Genomic DNA, 14,594 nt, shown 5'->3' with positions numbered 1-14,594 from the left:
CTTAGCGCGTCGATCACAGGTATCGTGGCTTAAGCAGGTAACATCTCATATTGAACCCCCACCTCTACAGCACGTCAGGCTTTGACGCAGAGTAGCAGAAGTAGTTGCAGCCAATGTAGTTGATAGTTTTCTCGTTCTTAGCAAAACGGGAACAAACGGCCGTTCGTTTACGCTAACCCTAAACAGACTAGCGTTTGTTTAAGCGACTTAAAACAGCTGTTAGTTAGTTAGATTTCTAACAGAATAAGGTCGTTTAACTCTGTTTTAGTATAGTTCCCGCTAAGCCTTATATAAGTAGTACTATACTACCTCTTTTAATAACCTTTAAGGGAAAGTTAGATATCTAAGTATTAAACTTTATGAATCTTTAGTATAAATATATAAAAATAATATTAAATTTAAGCTATAACGTAGATCTTTTATTTAACGTATTATTTGTTATTTTCTACTAAGTAGTTATTAAGAAAAAAAGGGTTAAAGTTAAGTTACTCTTAACGTGATTTTTATAAGGAAACTTTATCTTTAAAACTATTAAAATACCTCTCTTAACTTAATATCGACTTATAAATAATACTAATAACTACTCTAGAGGCTCTTTAACTCTTAGGAGATATAGAAATTATTAAGTATATCTTAATTTCGCTCCGTTACTTATAAAAGCTAATATTACACCTTTAATTCTTATTAATTTAGACTTAATAACCTATAAAGCACTTTTTAAGCCTCTTAGTCCTTAAAAGCTTTTAGTATATAGAACTAAACGCTAAGTATAGATATTTCAGTATATACTAAGTAAGAATATTAATAAAAGATACTATAATAAAGCTACTAGTAAAGAGATATAGCGTTATACTAGCTATTATTTAAAGGTTTACTATATAAATAGTAGTATATAATCTGCGGAAAAGTATTTAGCTACTTATGGATTAAAGAAAGGTGATCCCTAAAGAACTACTATTACCTATAGTAATTTTATACGCTAGTAACCTCTTTTTATTAGTTTCAAACGTCAGGTTGAAATAAGAGATAAGTATTAATTTAAGTGTTAAAATATAAGAGTAAGTGATAATAACTCTATTAACCTAAATAAGCTAGAGCTTTTTTATATTAAGTAATATAAGTATTCTTACTTGTTTTTAACACTAACTTTCTATAGATTTATCTTTGTTTACTCTTAACTTTTATAGCTAGTTAAAAGACTAAAATTCCGCGAACTCCTTAAATACCTTAACTCTAATATTATATACTAGTTACTACGCTCTTACTTTATAATTAGTATATAAGTAAAATAATAATTCAAGGCTTATAAGAGTAAGGTTAGAAATAATATTAAAAACGCGCTCTTAAAGATGTACGTCTCTTATAATATATAGACTTTAATAAATAACCTCCTTATACTTACGATTATCTTTTATTACGTTAGAACTAATAGAAAAGTAAAAATAAGAGAGGTCTCTAGTAATAAGATAAGAGAGAACCTAGCTTTTATAGTAATAGAGGTAATTAAGGAATAAGAGGTTCAGAGGAAATTAGGGTATTTTATAATAGATAACATAACAGATAACAACGTTATAATAAAGTACCTTACTTTTAGTAAGTTTACTACTTTCTTTATAGCTTTTACTAATAATTTAAGTAAGATTTCTATAAGTTCTTTAGTATTTAATACGACTTTATTATATATAGATTACGTTATACTAGCTATATTATTAACCTCTCTATAAAAGCCTTCCTCTTTATTACTAACGATAAAATAATCGAATCTGTAGAGGATGAAATAATAATAAACTAATAGCTGTAATAAACTATAGAAGAGATAAGGGAATAGTGTTAAAAAAACCTCTTAAGAAGCTTTATAATTTTATTGTTTTTATATAATATAGCACCTTATAGCTTTAAAAGTTCCTTACTTTATCTAGAAATCGTTACTTTTATAGAGATAACTCTATACGATAAAATTCTTAGTTTATAATACTTAAGGTTACTCTATTATTATAAGAGGTAATTAAAGAATATTTTATAAGCTATAAAGAGATAAATGTAACGTTTCTAACTCGGTCGGTGTCGTGAGTACAGACTCGTCGGTTGGTATCAGCTATGAAGTAAGGTAACAAGACGCTCGATTCTTAATAGGAATTGAGACGTTATAAGCAGTGGTAAACTAAGTGTAAACTTACTATTTGATTTAAGCACGAAGCTCTACTATCTAGGAAACTACCTACTTGTTATATAGAACTTCTAACTTCCTATGTAAGCTATATAAGATATCTTATAAGGCGCGCAAGCCTGTAAGCTTATCTAGTAAGCTAGCACATCACGTGACCTATGTCCACTGTGATTAATATAACTATTATTATAACAATGAGCGTAGAGTATAGTACTACTCGCTAATTCGTACTATTCTCTTGTTTAGTACTATTCTCTTAATAGTACTATTAACCCTTTGGTACCAAACACCGACTAGTGCTATCCACTTAGTAGTACCATTAGTATTATAGTGCCAACCCGTGACTTATACTAAGACTGAGCCTAGTTCGTGACACTATCCCCTTTTCAGCTTAGCGTGTCCTCACGCTTAAGTATGCCTAAGGAAATATTAACAACTGCCCACGGCCGTCTTCTTCTTTTATCATGCTACCTAAACACTTAACCAAAAGAGTCGATCATATTACGCTTAGGCGACAGATTGAATTAAGTGGAAAAATCATAGTACCTTATACTAGATATGAAAATACGAATTGTAAAGACTATGTATCGCCCCGCGATCCCAAACTAACTCAGTGTAGTCAATATACCCGTCTAAATAAGATATACAATATACGTACTATAAACCGTATACCGATAGCGTTAGATTAGGAGTCCCTTGACTCCTAGATCAAGAAGTTAGATACCAAGGAAGAGGAGGCGATAGTAAAAATCCTTCGTTTAAAGAAATAGAAACGTTTCCTCTACAAAAGGCGGCAGAAGATAATTACTGCCGGGCTAAACTTAATAGAAGAGCTCAACGCTCTCAAAGCGTTAGAAAAGGAAGCTAAGGAGAAGCGGAAGGCGGAGGAGATATAGGAAAGTGCTAAGTTAGCAAGCGCGGAACGTCCTAGTTCCGGCGATATCGACCCCTCTTACGACCCGATAGTCGGCCTTCCCTTCGACCCTAAGGACCCGCTCTAGGTAGACCTGGGTTTCGTTAATAGAAACTGGCAAGTAGCTTTAGGTAGCGAAAGTTTAACCTAGGTTCCTAAGTGTTCTCGGATTATAGGTAATCCTTCTATTTTACTAGGTATTTAATAATACTATACTTATACTAATAATCTAGCAGTTCCTCTACTTCGTATTCTTTAAGCGGATTAATAAGTTCTACGATTATTTTTAGGGCTAGTAGTGCGCCTAGTAGTACTTTTTCTAATAAGGATATATAGAATACTAGGAATACCTTCTTCATCGTGTTCAGCAGTTAGAGTTCGTAATTCAAAGGTCCTTTAACTTACTTAATCTTGAACAGTCCTAATTTCTTATAGTCCAATTTATCACTTAGCTGCTACGTGTTGATATTTTTCCGTAAAAGATAAACCCTATCCCCCTCCTGTAGCGTTAGCTCCTAGCTACGCGTTTTATTATAGTAGTATACGTTTCTTTCTACTATAAACTAGAGTTCCTAGGATAATTCCTTATATAGGTCCTAAATCTTCTAGACCTGGATGCGAGCTGTATTATTATCCTTAACCGTTAGGTTAGGTTCTCTATATATAACAGGTTCGTAACTGTAGTTAGCGAAGAATAGTGTTACGTTAGTTGTTTCTGTAATCGAGCTATTGTAGGCGAACTCTGCAAGTGGCAGTAATCCTACCTAGTTATCTTATTAGTAATTAATATAGTATCGCAAGTATACTTTAACGACTTAGTTTATCTGTTTATTTCCTCTATTTATCTGAGGGTAAAATACTATTAAAAGTTTTCGTTTAGTTCCGAGGAAACTCGTTAATACCTTCCAGAATTTAGATATAAACAGCTTATCCCGGTCGGACACTATTTCTTCTAGTACTCTACGCTTAGAGACTACTTCTTTAAGGTATACCTGCGCTAAGTCCTTAGCCGTGAGCGTTGATTTAACTAGTACTAGGTTCATATATTTAGTAAGTCTCTCTATGATAACCAGTATTATATTATAGCTAACTCCTATAGCCGGGTCTTTAGATATAGGTAATAGTCTAATAAAATCCCATAATATCGATTTCCAAGGTTATAGTAGTATAGGTACTATGATTATCTGCCTATAAGGTACATGCCTAGTTAGCTTATTCCTAATACAGGTATCATAATTTCTAACTACCTCCTTAACTACTACGCGAAGTCCCTCGCCCTAGTAGTATCACGAAATCCTTAAGTACGTTCTTCGTACCCCTTAATATCCGTGTACAGGTAATCTATATTATTCCTAAACATATTCCTTAGTTAAGCTAAGCGAGAGCTATAGCTTCCTATTTACTCACACGTATCCTTTCTCAACTATAGTATAGTTATTAGTCTTTAGAAGAGACCTTTCGAGCTCCTGAGCTTTTTTCAGTGTTTCTACCCAGGGTCCCTTGAGTTCTAAGGCCGCTACTTCTTAGATATAGGGGACTAAGTCCCTATTATCCAATTCCTTAAGCAAGGCGGTTTTATTATAAATCTTATCTCCTTCGTACTCTAGTAGCCTACTCAGGGCGTCGGCTCTAGCGTTATCTTTTCCTTGTACGTACTTAATTATAAGATCAAAAGAGGCAAGTTCCTCAGCTTACCTAGCTAACTATTAATTATCTAAGACCTTAGTAGTTATGAAGATTTAAAGATTTATATAGTTAGTATAGACGATAATTAGATACTTGGCTCCTTGTAGATAGATCTTCTAATGTTTATATACTTTAACAATAGCTATAAGCTCCTTCTCGTATATGTTATAATTTTATTCAGCTAGGGATATTTTTTCGGAATAGTAGGCGACTAAGTATAGTCGGCCTTCCTCGTCTCGCTGTAGGTAAGCTGTACTAGTACAGGTATCCGAAGCGTCGGTTTCGATTATACTTTCCCTTTCCTTATCGAAACTATAAAGGATTAGTTCCTTAGTGAATTCCTTCTTAATTCGTTGGAAGGCTTCCTCGCACTAGCTAGTCCAGGTGAAAGAGACACCCTTCCTAGTTAGGTTAGTAAGCGGTTCAGCGATTTTAGAGTAGTTTCAGATGAACTATTAATAAAAATTAGCAAATCCCAGTTAGGATTACATATCCTTAACATTCTTAGGTGACTCCCACTCTTTCACTGCTCTAACCTTTTCTAGGTTAATACTTATCTGTCCTAAGTTTATAATATATCCCAGGAAAGTGACCTGCTTAACCGAGAATTCATACTTTGATAGTTTCAGTCTAGAATCTACCTTATATAAGGCTTCCATGACTTATAAGACATGTCCTTAGTATTCCTCGATAGTTCTCGAGTAGACCAGGATATCGTCCAAGTAGTATATTACGAATTTTCCGATGAAGTCCTTCAGAATTTCGTTATTCTGCCTTTAGTATATAGCCGGTGTATTTGTAAGTCCGAATAGTATTATCATATGTTCCTACAAGCCTGAGGGTAGGATAAAAGCCGTCTTCCATTCGTGCCCTCTTTTAATTCAGATTAAATTAAACGTGTTATATTAGTCTAATTTAGTATATACTATTACTCTAGCTAGCTTATCCCGCAGGTACTAAGTATTAAGTAAAAGATACACATCCCTTATCGTCCCGTTATTAATCATGTGATAGTCGCTATAAAGTCTTCCCTTAGGATCTCCTACTTTCTTAGCGACTAATATATTAATCGTGTATAGTGATTTAGACTTCCGAATCCATCTTTTCTTCACTTCTTATTCCCGCTATTCCTTAAGCGTCCTCGTAGTAGCGTAATTATAGTAGTAAAGCTTCTCTATAATAGGTATAAACCCTTCTTTGAAGTTGATCTCGTAGTCCTAGGGTTAATATTTAGGTAATACTCTCATATCCTGTAGATCCTCGAATATCTTTACGTACTTCCTATAGAGTATAAGTAGCTATTCTTATACGTTATCCTCCTATCTGGGATAACCTTTAGATTCCTTTTAGCTAGGAATCGGACTCTTTCGTATAGAGTTAATCAGCGTTATCCTTAAAGAGGCGGCGCTAGCCTCCCTTTCACCGGATAATTAACTGCAGCGATAGTTATATCTATTAAAAGTAAGCGTTCTTACTTTCTAGTCGATACTAGGGTTATAGCTATTTATCTATATAGTTCCGAGGACGATATTATATCGTCTAACTAGGATAACGTTAAACGATAAGTACTTTATATAATTATTAGGTATCTTTATTTCGATACTCGCCGTTTTATCTCGCACCTACCTGTTAACCCCTGCGTTTTTCCTATCTAATAGGGTGAGTCTATAAAGGCGTGGGTTACGTATAATAGGTATATTCAGTTGTTCCACCAGTCGTAGGTAAATAAACCTTCCCATAGCTCCTAAGTCGATCAGGGCCTTAGCTATATTCCCATTCAGCTCTACTTAGACTACTAGTTAGTCTATCTCTCTAGTAGCAGCGAGTTCAGGGTAATCGAGGTAATCGGGGTACTCCTGCGGTTTTTCGGGTAAATCCCTTTATTCCTCGACGATTTCTCCTATTATCTCGTCTATCTACTTCCTTAAGCTTTAGTTATAACTAATAAGGGTATACAGGATATCCTCCTTAAGGTTGACCTAGCTCTGTATAGGTTCCTCTCTTATCCTCTAGAATCAGAAGGGTTCCTATACTTACTATCTTCACTTCTAATACCGTTTTCCGCTAGCTATTACGGTCACGACCTATGTATCTTTAACTTCTAGATAGTCGTCTAGCTAGCTATATTCCCGAGGCTCGGGTTCTTCTATAAGGCTAGCCATGTATCTTTTAGATCGTTAGTTTATATACTTAGTGTTCTCTTAGAATACGATGATCTCGGCGTCTTAATAGATAACGACGTAACTAAGGCCTTGCTCTAGGGTATCATGAGTTCTTCGCTTTTCCGCTAGGTCTAGCTTATCTCTTACGTGTATCCAGACTCGTCGTTCTCTATTATAAGAGCGGAGGGCCTAATTTTCGTTGATACTAGGTAGCCGGTCTACCTAGTGATTATTAGTCACCTGGCTTTCTTATTAGGTATCTAGGGATTCTATATTACTGATTTACTAGTTTTCAAGGGATTCGGTTAGGACTTCCTCCTAACTATTATCCTTACTAACTTATTCGAGTACTACCGCTTCGTAGTACTCGGTTTTTTATTCAGCTAAAGTGAATTATCGTTTATCTTTAGGAGGAGCTTTCCCTCTGTTCTTATTCTAAGAGCAGTCCCTAGCGAGGTAGCCGGCCTTACTATAGGTATAGCACAAGCCCTTCTCTCGTTGTTTCTGCTTCTTAGCTTAGCCCTTACCTCCTCTCTCGGCCCTATCTATTTCCATCGGGTTATAATAACTCCGTTTATTATTAGGGTAGGGTTAGAAGTTTCCTTCTCTCTTCCTATGTTATTCCGGGAACTAAGGCTTCTTGTATTAAGTAGGGGCAAAATACTCTCTTTTTTCCTTCTATCGTTCCTGGATCCGTTCGTTAATAATTATAGCTGTTTTAATTATTTCCTCCAGGCTATCGGGTTTATCGGCCCTGGAGAGTTCATCTTTAATATAGTCTTTTAGGCCCTTATAGTACTAGGCTTTTAAACCACTATCCGTCCAGTCCAGTCGCATAGAGTAATAGTAGAACTTAGCAGTATATTCGTGAACAGATCCTTATTAGCGGATACTAAGTAGGTGTTTCTTAGACTATTCTTTCTTATTAAGGTCTCCGAAGACTCCCTTAATAGCTGTAGTAAATCCTACGATAGTGCGGAAGATAACGCGACTCTTCTCGGTTATAGTAGTAGAGCACGCTCCGGTTATATATCAGTTAAGAAGGTAGTCGCTAAGAGCTAGTTCGATCTAGTGTGCTATAGTATCACGGAGGAACAAGGCGATCTATAAGACCTTAAGGGATTCGGCCTTAAACTTGTCTCTGTTGAAGGCTAGGTATATCTAGTACTAGAGTACGAACTATCCTAGCTTAGATCGTTGACTATAGAAGGTATCCGGTAGGTTAACTCGGGGTAGAGTAACCTTATCTTCCTTCTTACTAGTCTAGGAGTTTTCTCTCACGACAGATCCTTCCTTAGGGGCTATTGTATCTTACTGATAATACTTCAAGTGAGGTACTTAAAGTGTAACGTTTCTAACTCGGTTAGTATCATGAGTATAGACTCATCAGTTAGTATCAGCTATAAAGTAAGGTAACAAGACGCTTAATTCTCAATAGGAATTAAGACGTTATAAGTAGTAGTAAACTAGGTATAAACTTGCTATTTAATTTGAGCATAAAGCTCTACTATCTAGGAAACTACCTACTTATTATATAGAACTTCCGACTTCCTATGTAAGCCGTGCAAGATATCTTGCAGGGCGCGTAAGCTCGTAAGCCCGTCTAGTAAGCTAGCACATCACGTGACCTATATCCACTGTGATTAATATAACTATTATTATGATAATAAGCGTAGAGTATAGTACTACTCGCTAATTCGTATTATTCTCTTATTTAGTACTATTCTCTCAATAGTACCATCAACCCTTTAGTACTAAACACCGACTGGTGCTATCCACTTAGTAGTACCATCAGTATTATAGTGCTAACCCGTGACTTGTACCAAGACTGAGCCTGGTTCATGACAATAAAAATTAAACTAGATCACTTAAATACTAAAGATTAGAGGATTTTAGGTGAGATTAAGAGCTTTTTAAAAGTCCTTAAATTATCTACTAAGTCTTTTAAAAGTTATAAAGCTTCTCTTAATTAAGTTCTCTTTTTAATAGATTTTATATTTGCTTACTTTAAGAAAGCTAAGAAAAGTTTTAAGATAATATTAAAATATCTATAATAGTTAATTTAAGATAGTAGAAAATAAATAAATACTATAGTAAAAGTGATAAATCTTTAGCTTACGCTATAACTCTCTTATTAAATCTCGTATATAAATAGTCGTATATTAAGTAATTCTAGAGGCTCTCTTAGTAAGAGATAGTAAAAGCAGCTGTTTAGAAGCTTTAAGATAATAAATATAAGCTAAAATCGACTATTCTAACTTCTCTGATACTTTTTATAACTATAACTAATAAGTTCGAGCTTTAGTTACGTTAAATCATAACGCTAACTCTTGTTATAGATAAATATAACTAATATTATAAGACAGAGTGTGTTTATAGCTATAATAACACTATTAAGTAGTAGCTTAAGCTTACGTAATAAAAGGCCTTTTTAAACCTCTCTAAAATAGCTCTTAATATACTCTTAATTTTAGCTATATCTAGTGATCTAAAACGCGTGTTTTTTATAGTAAAAATTACTTTTTTAGATCGTTAGAATAAGATAGGTATATATATAATTAAATATCTAGAGTGTTTAAAGTCGTAGACTAGTTTAATTAAGTAGGAAATTAAAGCTAAAAATACAGAGGTTATACAGAATACTCTTTTAAAGAGGCTAGAGGTAAAGAAAGTAACTAGAGATATAGTAAAGGCAGATTTATAGGTAAGTTTATCTGTTCGTTCTTAGTAACGACCTTGTTCTGTTAGTTTATATACTTATAGAACGAACAGTAGTTCGTTATTAAGTATAGAAACGTTAGTTTATTTAAAAGCCTCAAAACGACGTCGTTAAACGACCGTTCAACTATCGACTACATTAGTTGCAGCTTCTCCCCTGCGACATGATGCTTTTAACCACCAAACTGGAGGGAAGGCTGACTCCAGCGCTGCCACCCGCAGCCAAGGACGCTCCACCCCACAGCTAAATTTACAACCCTTGATCATGTATTTATGCCTTTCAAGCCTCGCGACTCAGTTCCTTGAATCTATTGGTTGTGACTGATGCACTAGAGGTCGGGAAGTCCGCCCTGGCGAGCTCTGTGCGACCACGAGCATGCCGTGCGCCAGACGTAGGACTTCTCGTGGCCCAGCCTGTGTCCAAAGCCTACTTGCGGCTCTGAAGCTGTCGAGCCGTAATAAAGATGCCACCCCGCCTATGTAGTAAGTTGGCGACCGAGTAAAACCTTGCTTGAGACCACGACGACCCGCCATTTGATGTACAGCTAGGTGTGATGGCCGACAGCAGTGAACCATCTTCCCCTAGCGATAAGCGACCTCGAAACTTTCTTTCTTTATTCCGCAGGAGCTCAAGGTCAAGCGAATCAGACTGAGTACAAGGCGAGGTGAGCTTACTTCGGTTTGATGCTATGAAGAAGCATGAACTGACGTCACGGAATAGTTCCAAAGTCACCGCGCACATGCACGTCTTGCAAGAGGCAGAGAGGGGGTTCTGTTTTGGCCCTCGACAGACCAAGATGGCCCAGGCATGATTGAGTAATAATGCCGACTACTATCGTCTGCTTTCCTTTTCACTGACGATTTCACAGTAGCATCATCGCAGTACATGGGTTACAAGGCGACTACGAGAGGACATGAGAGCAAGATGGTCAAATTTGGCTTCGCGACTTTCTTGGACACCGGCTCCCTAATGTCCAAGTTTTGTCGTTTGGTTATAACTCCATGATCAGCAGCCCAGGATGGACAAATCAACTAGAAGACTTCGCTCTCCAACTTCTGCAAGCTGTCAAGAACCATAGAAACGAGAGTTATCGGGTAAGTCCTTTGAACATCATCTGATACTCAACGTTAGCTAAGCTCGGCAGAAACAACACCGCCCTATCATATTCCTGGGCCATAGTTTAGGGGGTCTGATCATTAAGAAGGTTGTTACCACGGAAAAATCGTTACTTGATCGTATAGAAGCTTACGTTTCCACAGGCTCTCATCACTGCACATGCCAGATCTTGCGCTTTCTCCAATATCTTGGAGCACACGAAAGGTTTGGTCTTCATGGGCACTCCTCATCGTGGGGCCGATGCAGCGAAGTGGGCAGCGATGGTTCAGTCTGTTCTCAGCACGACTCGCATGGGCCCTGACACGGATCTGTACAAAGATCTGAAAGAGAGGTCCAGTACCCTGACGCAAATCAACAATGATTTCCCTGAGCGTGCAGCCCACTTACAACATATTCTGAGCTTTTACGAATTGCTTGTCCAGCCAGAACTTAAATCCCTCGTGAGTGATCCCCCGGCTCTACTGGTCCATCAATCTAACCGATGCTAGGTTGTGGAACGGTCCTCTGCTCTCATGGGATTACCTAACGAAATACCTATCGCTTTGAATGCTAACCATCGTTCAATGTGTCGGTTCGCGAGCGCAGATGATGCCGCATTCACGGCCGTATGGAAGCCAATCAGAGATATGATCAAAGCTATCCGTGAAGGAGGCACACGAGCATGTAAGTTTACCAAGACCATTTCTCGTAAATCTGGAGAAAGCTGATTGACGATGCGATGATTAAGTTAAGGAACAGCAGAAAGTACTGCTTTCCAGGCTGTGTGGCAATGTCCTTGCTGATTTGAGCACACCGTCGGCTGATCCCGCGGAAGGAACCTGCCAATGGATTTTAGAACATCCAGTGTACTCCGAGTGGCGCTCCAAACCACTTCATTCTAGCCTGCTTTGGATCACTGGCGGCCCTGGCTCCGGCAAGAGTGTTCTCTCGGAATTTCTGGTTAAGGAGCTGAAAAGATCGAATGCACTTGTTTGCGACTTTGCTTTTACGGAAGGGAAGTCGAGCATGCTTGATTTCCTTGGACGAGTCATCACACAAGCCCTCTTGGGAAACGACGATCTATGCTACAGCGCAATTGAGCACCAGCGACTAGATGACTGGGTTGTGACATGGACTCCATGTTCTCATTGTGGATGAGGATCTGCGAGGATGCTAAAGGAGGTGAAGTGATCTGGGTCATCGATGCACTGGACGAGTGTAATGAGATCGGCAACGCAAATGGATTTTTCAACGCCATTGTCATTCTTCTGCGCAATCTGAACGGCATATCCAAGAACAGGCTCTCATTTCGCGTTCTCTTCACCAGTCGCCCAGAGACCTGGCGCCAAGTTTCCCATTCGTCGAACATCGACATCACTGCAATAAGCCGCATTGTTCTGGAGGATGAGGCCGCAATAGAAGCGGACATCAATGCGTATATCCACGAAGAGGTTGCTAAATTGCATATTCAGGAGATCGACAAGAGTAATCTCGAATCACAGCTCTGCGCCAAGGCGTCTAGGTCTTTTATTTGGGTGAAGCTCACCCTCAAGTCCATAGAGACTGACGTGGACTACCGCGAAGGGACTTGGGATGCAGCTGTGGATGCCATTCCAGTTAAGCTTGAAGAAACCTACGAAAAGCTTTTAGAGCAACTTTCTGGACCCGATCATCATACTGGAACGGCAAATCCGTTACCCCCCAGAATCAAGCGTCTGCTTCAATTTGTTGTCGGAGCACATGGATTTTTGACTGTTCGGGACTTGAGCATATTCTTCGCACGGGAAGACAATGTGAGTACGATCGAAGACGCAGAGAGCAAAGCCTTGAGCAGCAGCAGCTTCTTTGAAACTATATATGGGTCTTTCCTGAGACTAGTCCGAGGTCTTGACGGGATTCAGCAGGTTCGGCTCATTCATGAGACTGCAAGAAAGCATTTGTTGCTCCCAGAATCGGAATCCAAATATGCTATGCAGCTTCATAGCTGCCATTTGGAACTGGCTAAAGGTTGTGTCACATACCTCGCGCTTGATAATGTTGCAGACCACGTCTCCGCAGAGTCAATTCAGGAGACAGATAATCACCCACTGCTGAAGTATGCTGTGTTGAATTGGGCCTCGCACGTTAGAGAATCTGAAGAACTGATGGACGATGAGCTTTTTGGGAAGGTTCTGGACATGTATAGGACCAACTCTCAGCGATTCCAGAACTGGTCTGAGGCATATTGGATGCTCTCGTCGAAGGGGCAAATGAAATCGAACTATTCAACATTGCACATGTGCGCCTATAACGGCCATATGTGTGTCATGAAACGCCTCCTGGAGGACAAAACCTCTGTTTTTGTACTACGTGTATAACATCAAATGATTCTGGGGGAACTCCTAGTTACTAGAGGATAGGGATTCGCGAGGGGAATGAAAGTCACTCTTTGTCCTTTGGCTCACCCTTTACAATCTCTAATAATCTATCACTGATCTAACTCTCTTTCCACCCCTTTCCTATCCCTGCTATATTATACCTCTTCTTCGCCCCTAAAGCTGCTTCCTAAAAGAGTATAATAGGTATCTCCTTTTTAATTCTCTCTTTATCCTCTATGCGGTAATACTTAGGCATGTTAATACTTATTAGCGGATTATTAACGTCGTACTAGAGACTTACAGAGAGGAGGATAAATATTGAGTTGTTAATTACTTAGTCCCACTCTTCCTTCTGGGGCAGGCTCGGCCTACTATCTCTCCCCTGACAACTCCTCATCCGATAGTCGTGGAACTCCTTCGATGTCAATACGGATATCGCCGACATTAATAGGGTCTAACAAGTGACCAGGTTCTACACGCCGAATAGGTTCCATCGGAACAGCATCTCCCAGACCACCAGCCGCAGCTTCCCTTTCCAGGTCTCTTGCATCACCCCCAACCACTTCCCCACCTGATCTCTGTATCTCCCTTGATTCCAACCAGTCTTGCCAGTCTATGAATAGCATAATAAACCCAAACCCCACCAACAAAAAATCCAAAACGGCAGACGCGAGGCTCATGCCCCAATAGGCTTTGTATTTGGGATCGACGGAGGGAACAGGGGGTATATCAAGAGATTTCCATGCCAAACCGAGGCTAACACTGTCTACGATGACGAGGGCAAAGTCGAAAGCCATGCGCTTGAGAAGAGGAGGCGGCAGTTGGGGGGCATTTCGATAGTCACGCCAGTTCGATAGGTAATCTATCAGCCGAGCGAGTGACCAAATGATTCCAGCCCATGCCTTTTTAGCCCATGGTTAGTTTTAAATCTTCAATTTGCGACAATTGGTCTCACAGCGAAAGTGTTGACCCCAAAGGTCACCGATGCCGTCGAGTCAGTTCAGATGGCTGCAAGAAGATTGAGCCCGAAGCTCGCGACGGAGAACAGGATGGTAACGACAAAAGCGATAATGGCATATTTCATTAAGTCAGCCATGGTTATAGAGGGTGCGAATGTTTTGAAAGGGATTTATTATTGTCGATTATTCAACGGCAGCAGTGATAGAACAATGTGTCTGATGGACATACTATTCATCGTGCCCAACAGAAGCGTAGACTTTGGAGCACGGTCACTATTACACGCCATCTAGACGCGTCTCGAAGACGCTTAGTTATTCCAAAGATTCTATCATAGACGCAAATTGCCGCCTGTAGATAACATATCGTCAACCTCACAATCATGGAAACACTTCCACAAAACTGCGTGAAAACTCAGCCTAAGCGAATGTGAATTGCTGCAAGCACTTGCTGGCCTATGGGGAAAGCTCATCATGAGTTACAATGGGCTTTTGTTTAATGTGGAAAGAAGCGCGACTATGCTCAAAAATTGATATCA

At 38.9% G+C, this 14,594-nt stretch overlaps 3 protein-coding genes across 3 annotated transcripts; 2 read left to right on the top strand and 1 right to left on the bottom strand.

The window, feature by feature from the left end:
• Positions 1-10,648: 10,648 nt before the first annotated feature.
• ONS95_003562 (uncharacterized protein) lies at positions 10,649-11,470 on the top strand (the record flags this gene model as incomplete). Its single annotated transcript, XM_058496876.1, has 4 exons — positions 10,649-10,741; positions 10,792-10,851; positions 10,907-11,203; positions 11,252-11,470. The coding sequence occupies 4 exons, from the start codon at positions 10,649-10,651 to the stop codon at positions 11,468-11,470; spliced, it is 669 nt and encodes a 222-aa protein (XP_058352818.1).
• A 402-nt stretch (positions 11,471-11,872) lies between these two features.
• On the top strand, positions 11,873-13,099 carry ONS95_003561 (uncharacterized protein; the record flags this gene model as incomplete). The annotated part of the gene is made up of 1 exon (XM_058496875.1): positions 11,873-13,099. The coding sequence occupies one exon, from the start codon at positions 11,873-11,875 to the stop codon at positions 13,097-13,099; it is 1,227 nt and encodes a 408-aa protein (XP_058352817.1).
• Positions 13,100-13,470: 371 nt separating this feature from the next.
• On the bottom strand, positions 13,471-13,896 carry ONS95_003560 (uncharacterized protein; the record flags this gene model as incomplete). The annotated part of the gene is made up of 1 exon (XM_058496874.1): positions 13,471-13,896. One exon carries the CDS (start codon positions 13,894-13,896, stop codon positions 13,471-13,473), a length of 426 nt encoding a protein of 141 aa, XP_058352816.1.
• Positions 13,897-14,594: the final 698 nt, after the last annotated feature.

This window comes from Cadophora gregata (assembly GCF_030347475.1).
Source record: "Cadophora gregata isolate MNR1 chromosome Unknown scaffold_13, whole genome shotgun sequence".
In the NCBI taxonomy this organism is placed as follows: Eukaryota; Fungi; Ascomycota; class Leotiomycetes; order Helotiales; family Ploettnerulaceae; genus Cadophora; species Cadophora gregata.
The sequence above is the reverse complement of the archived record's forward strand: the minus strand, read 5'-3'. Positions and strand labels throughout refer to the sequence as shown.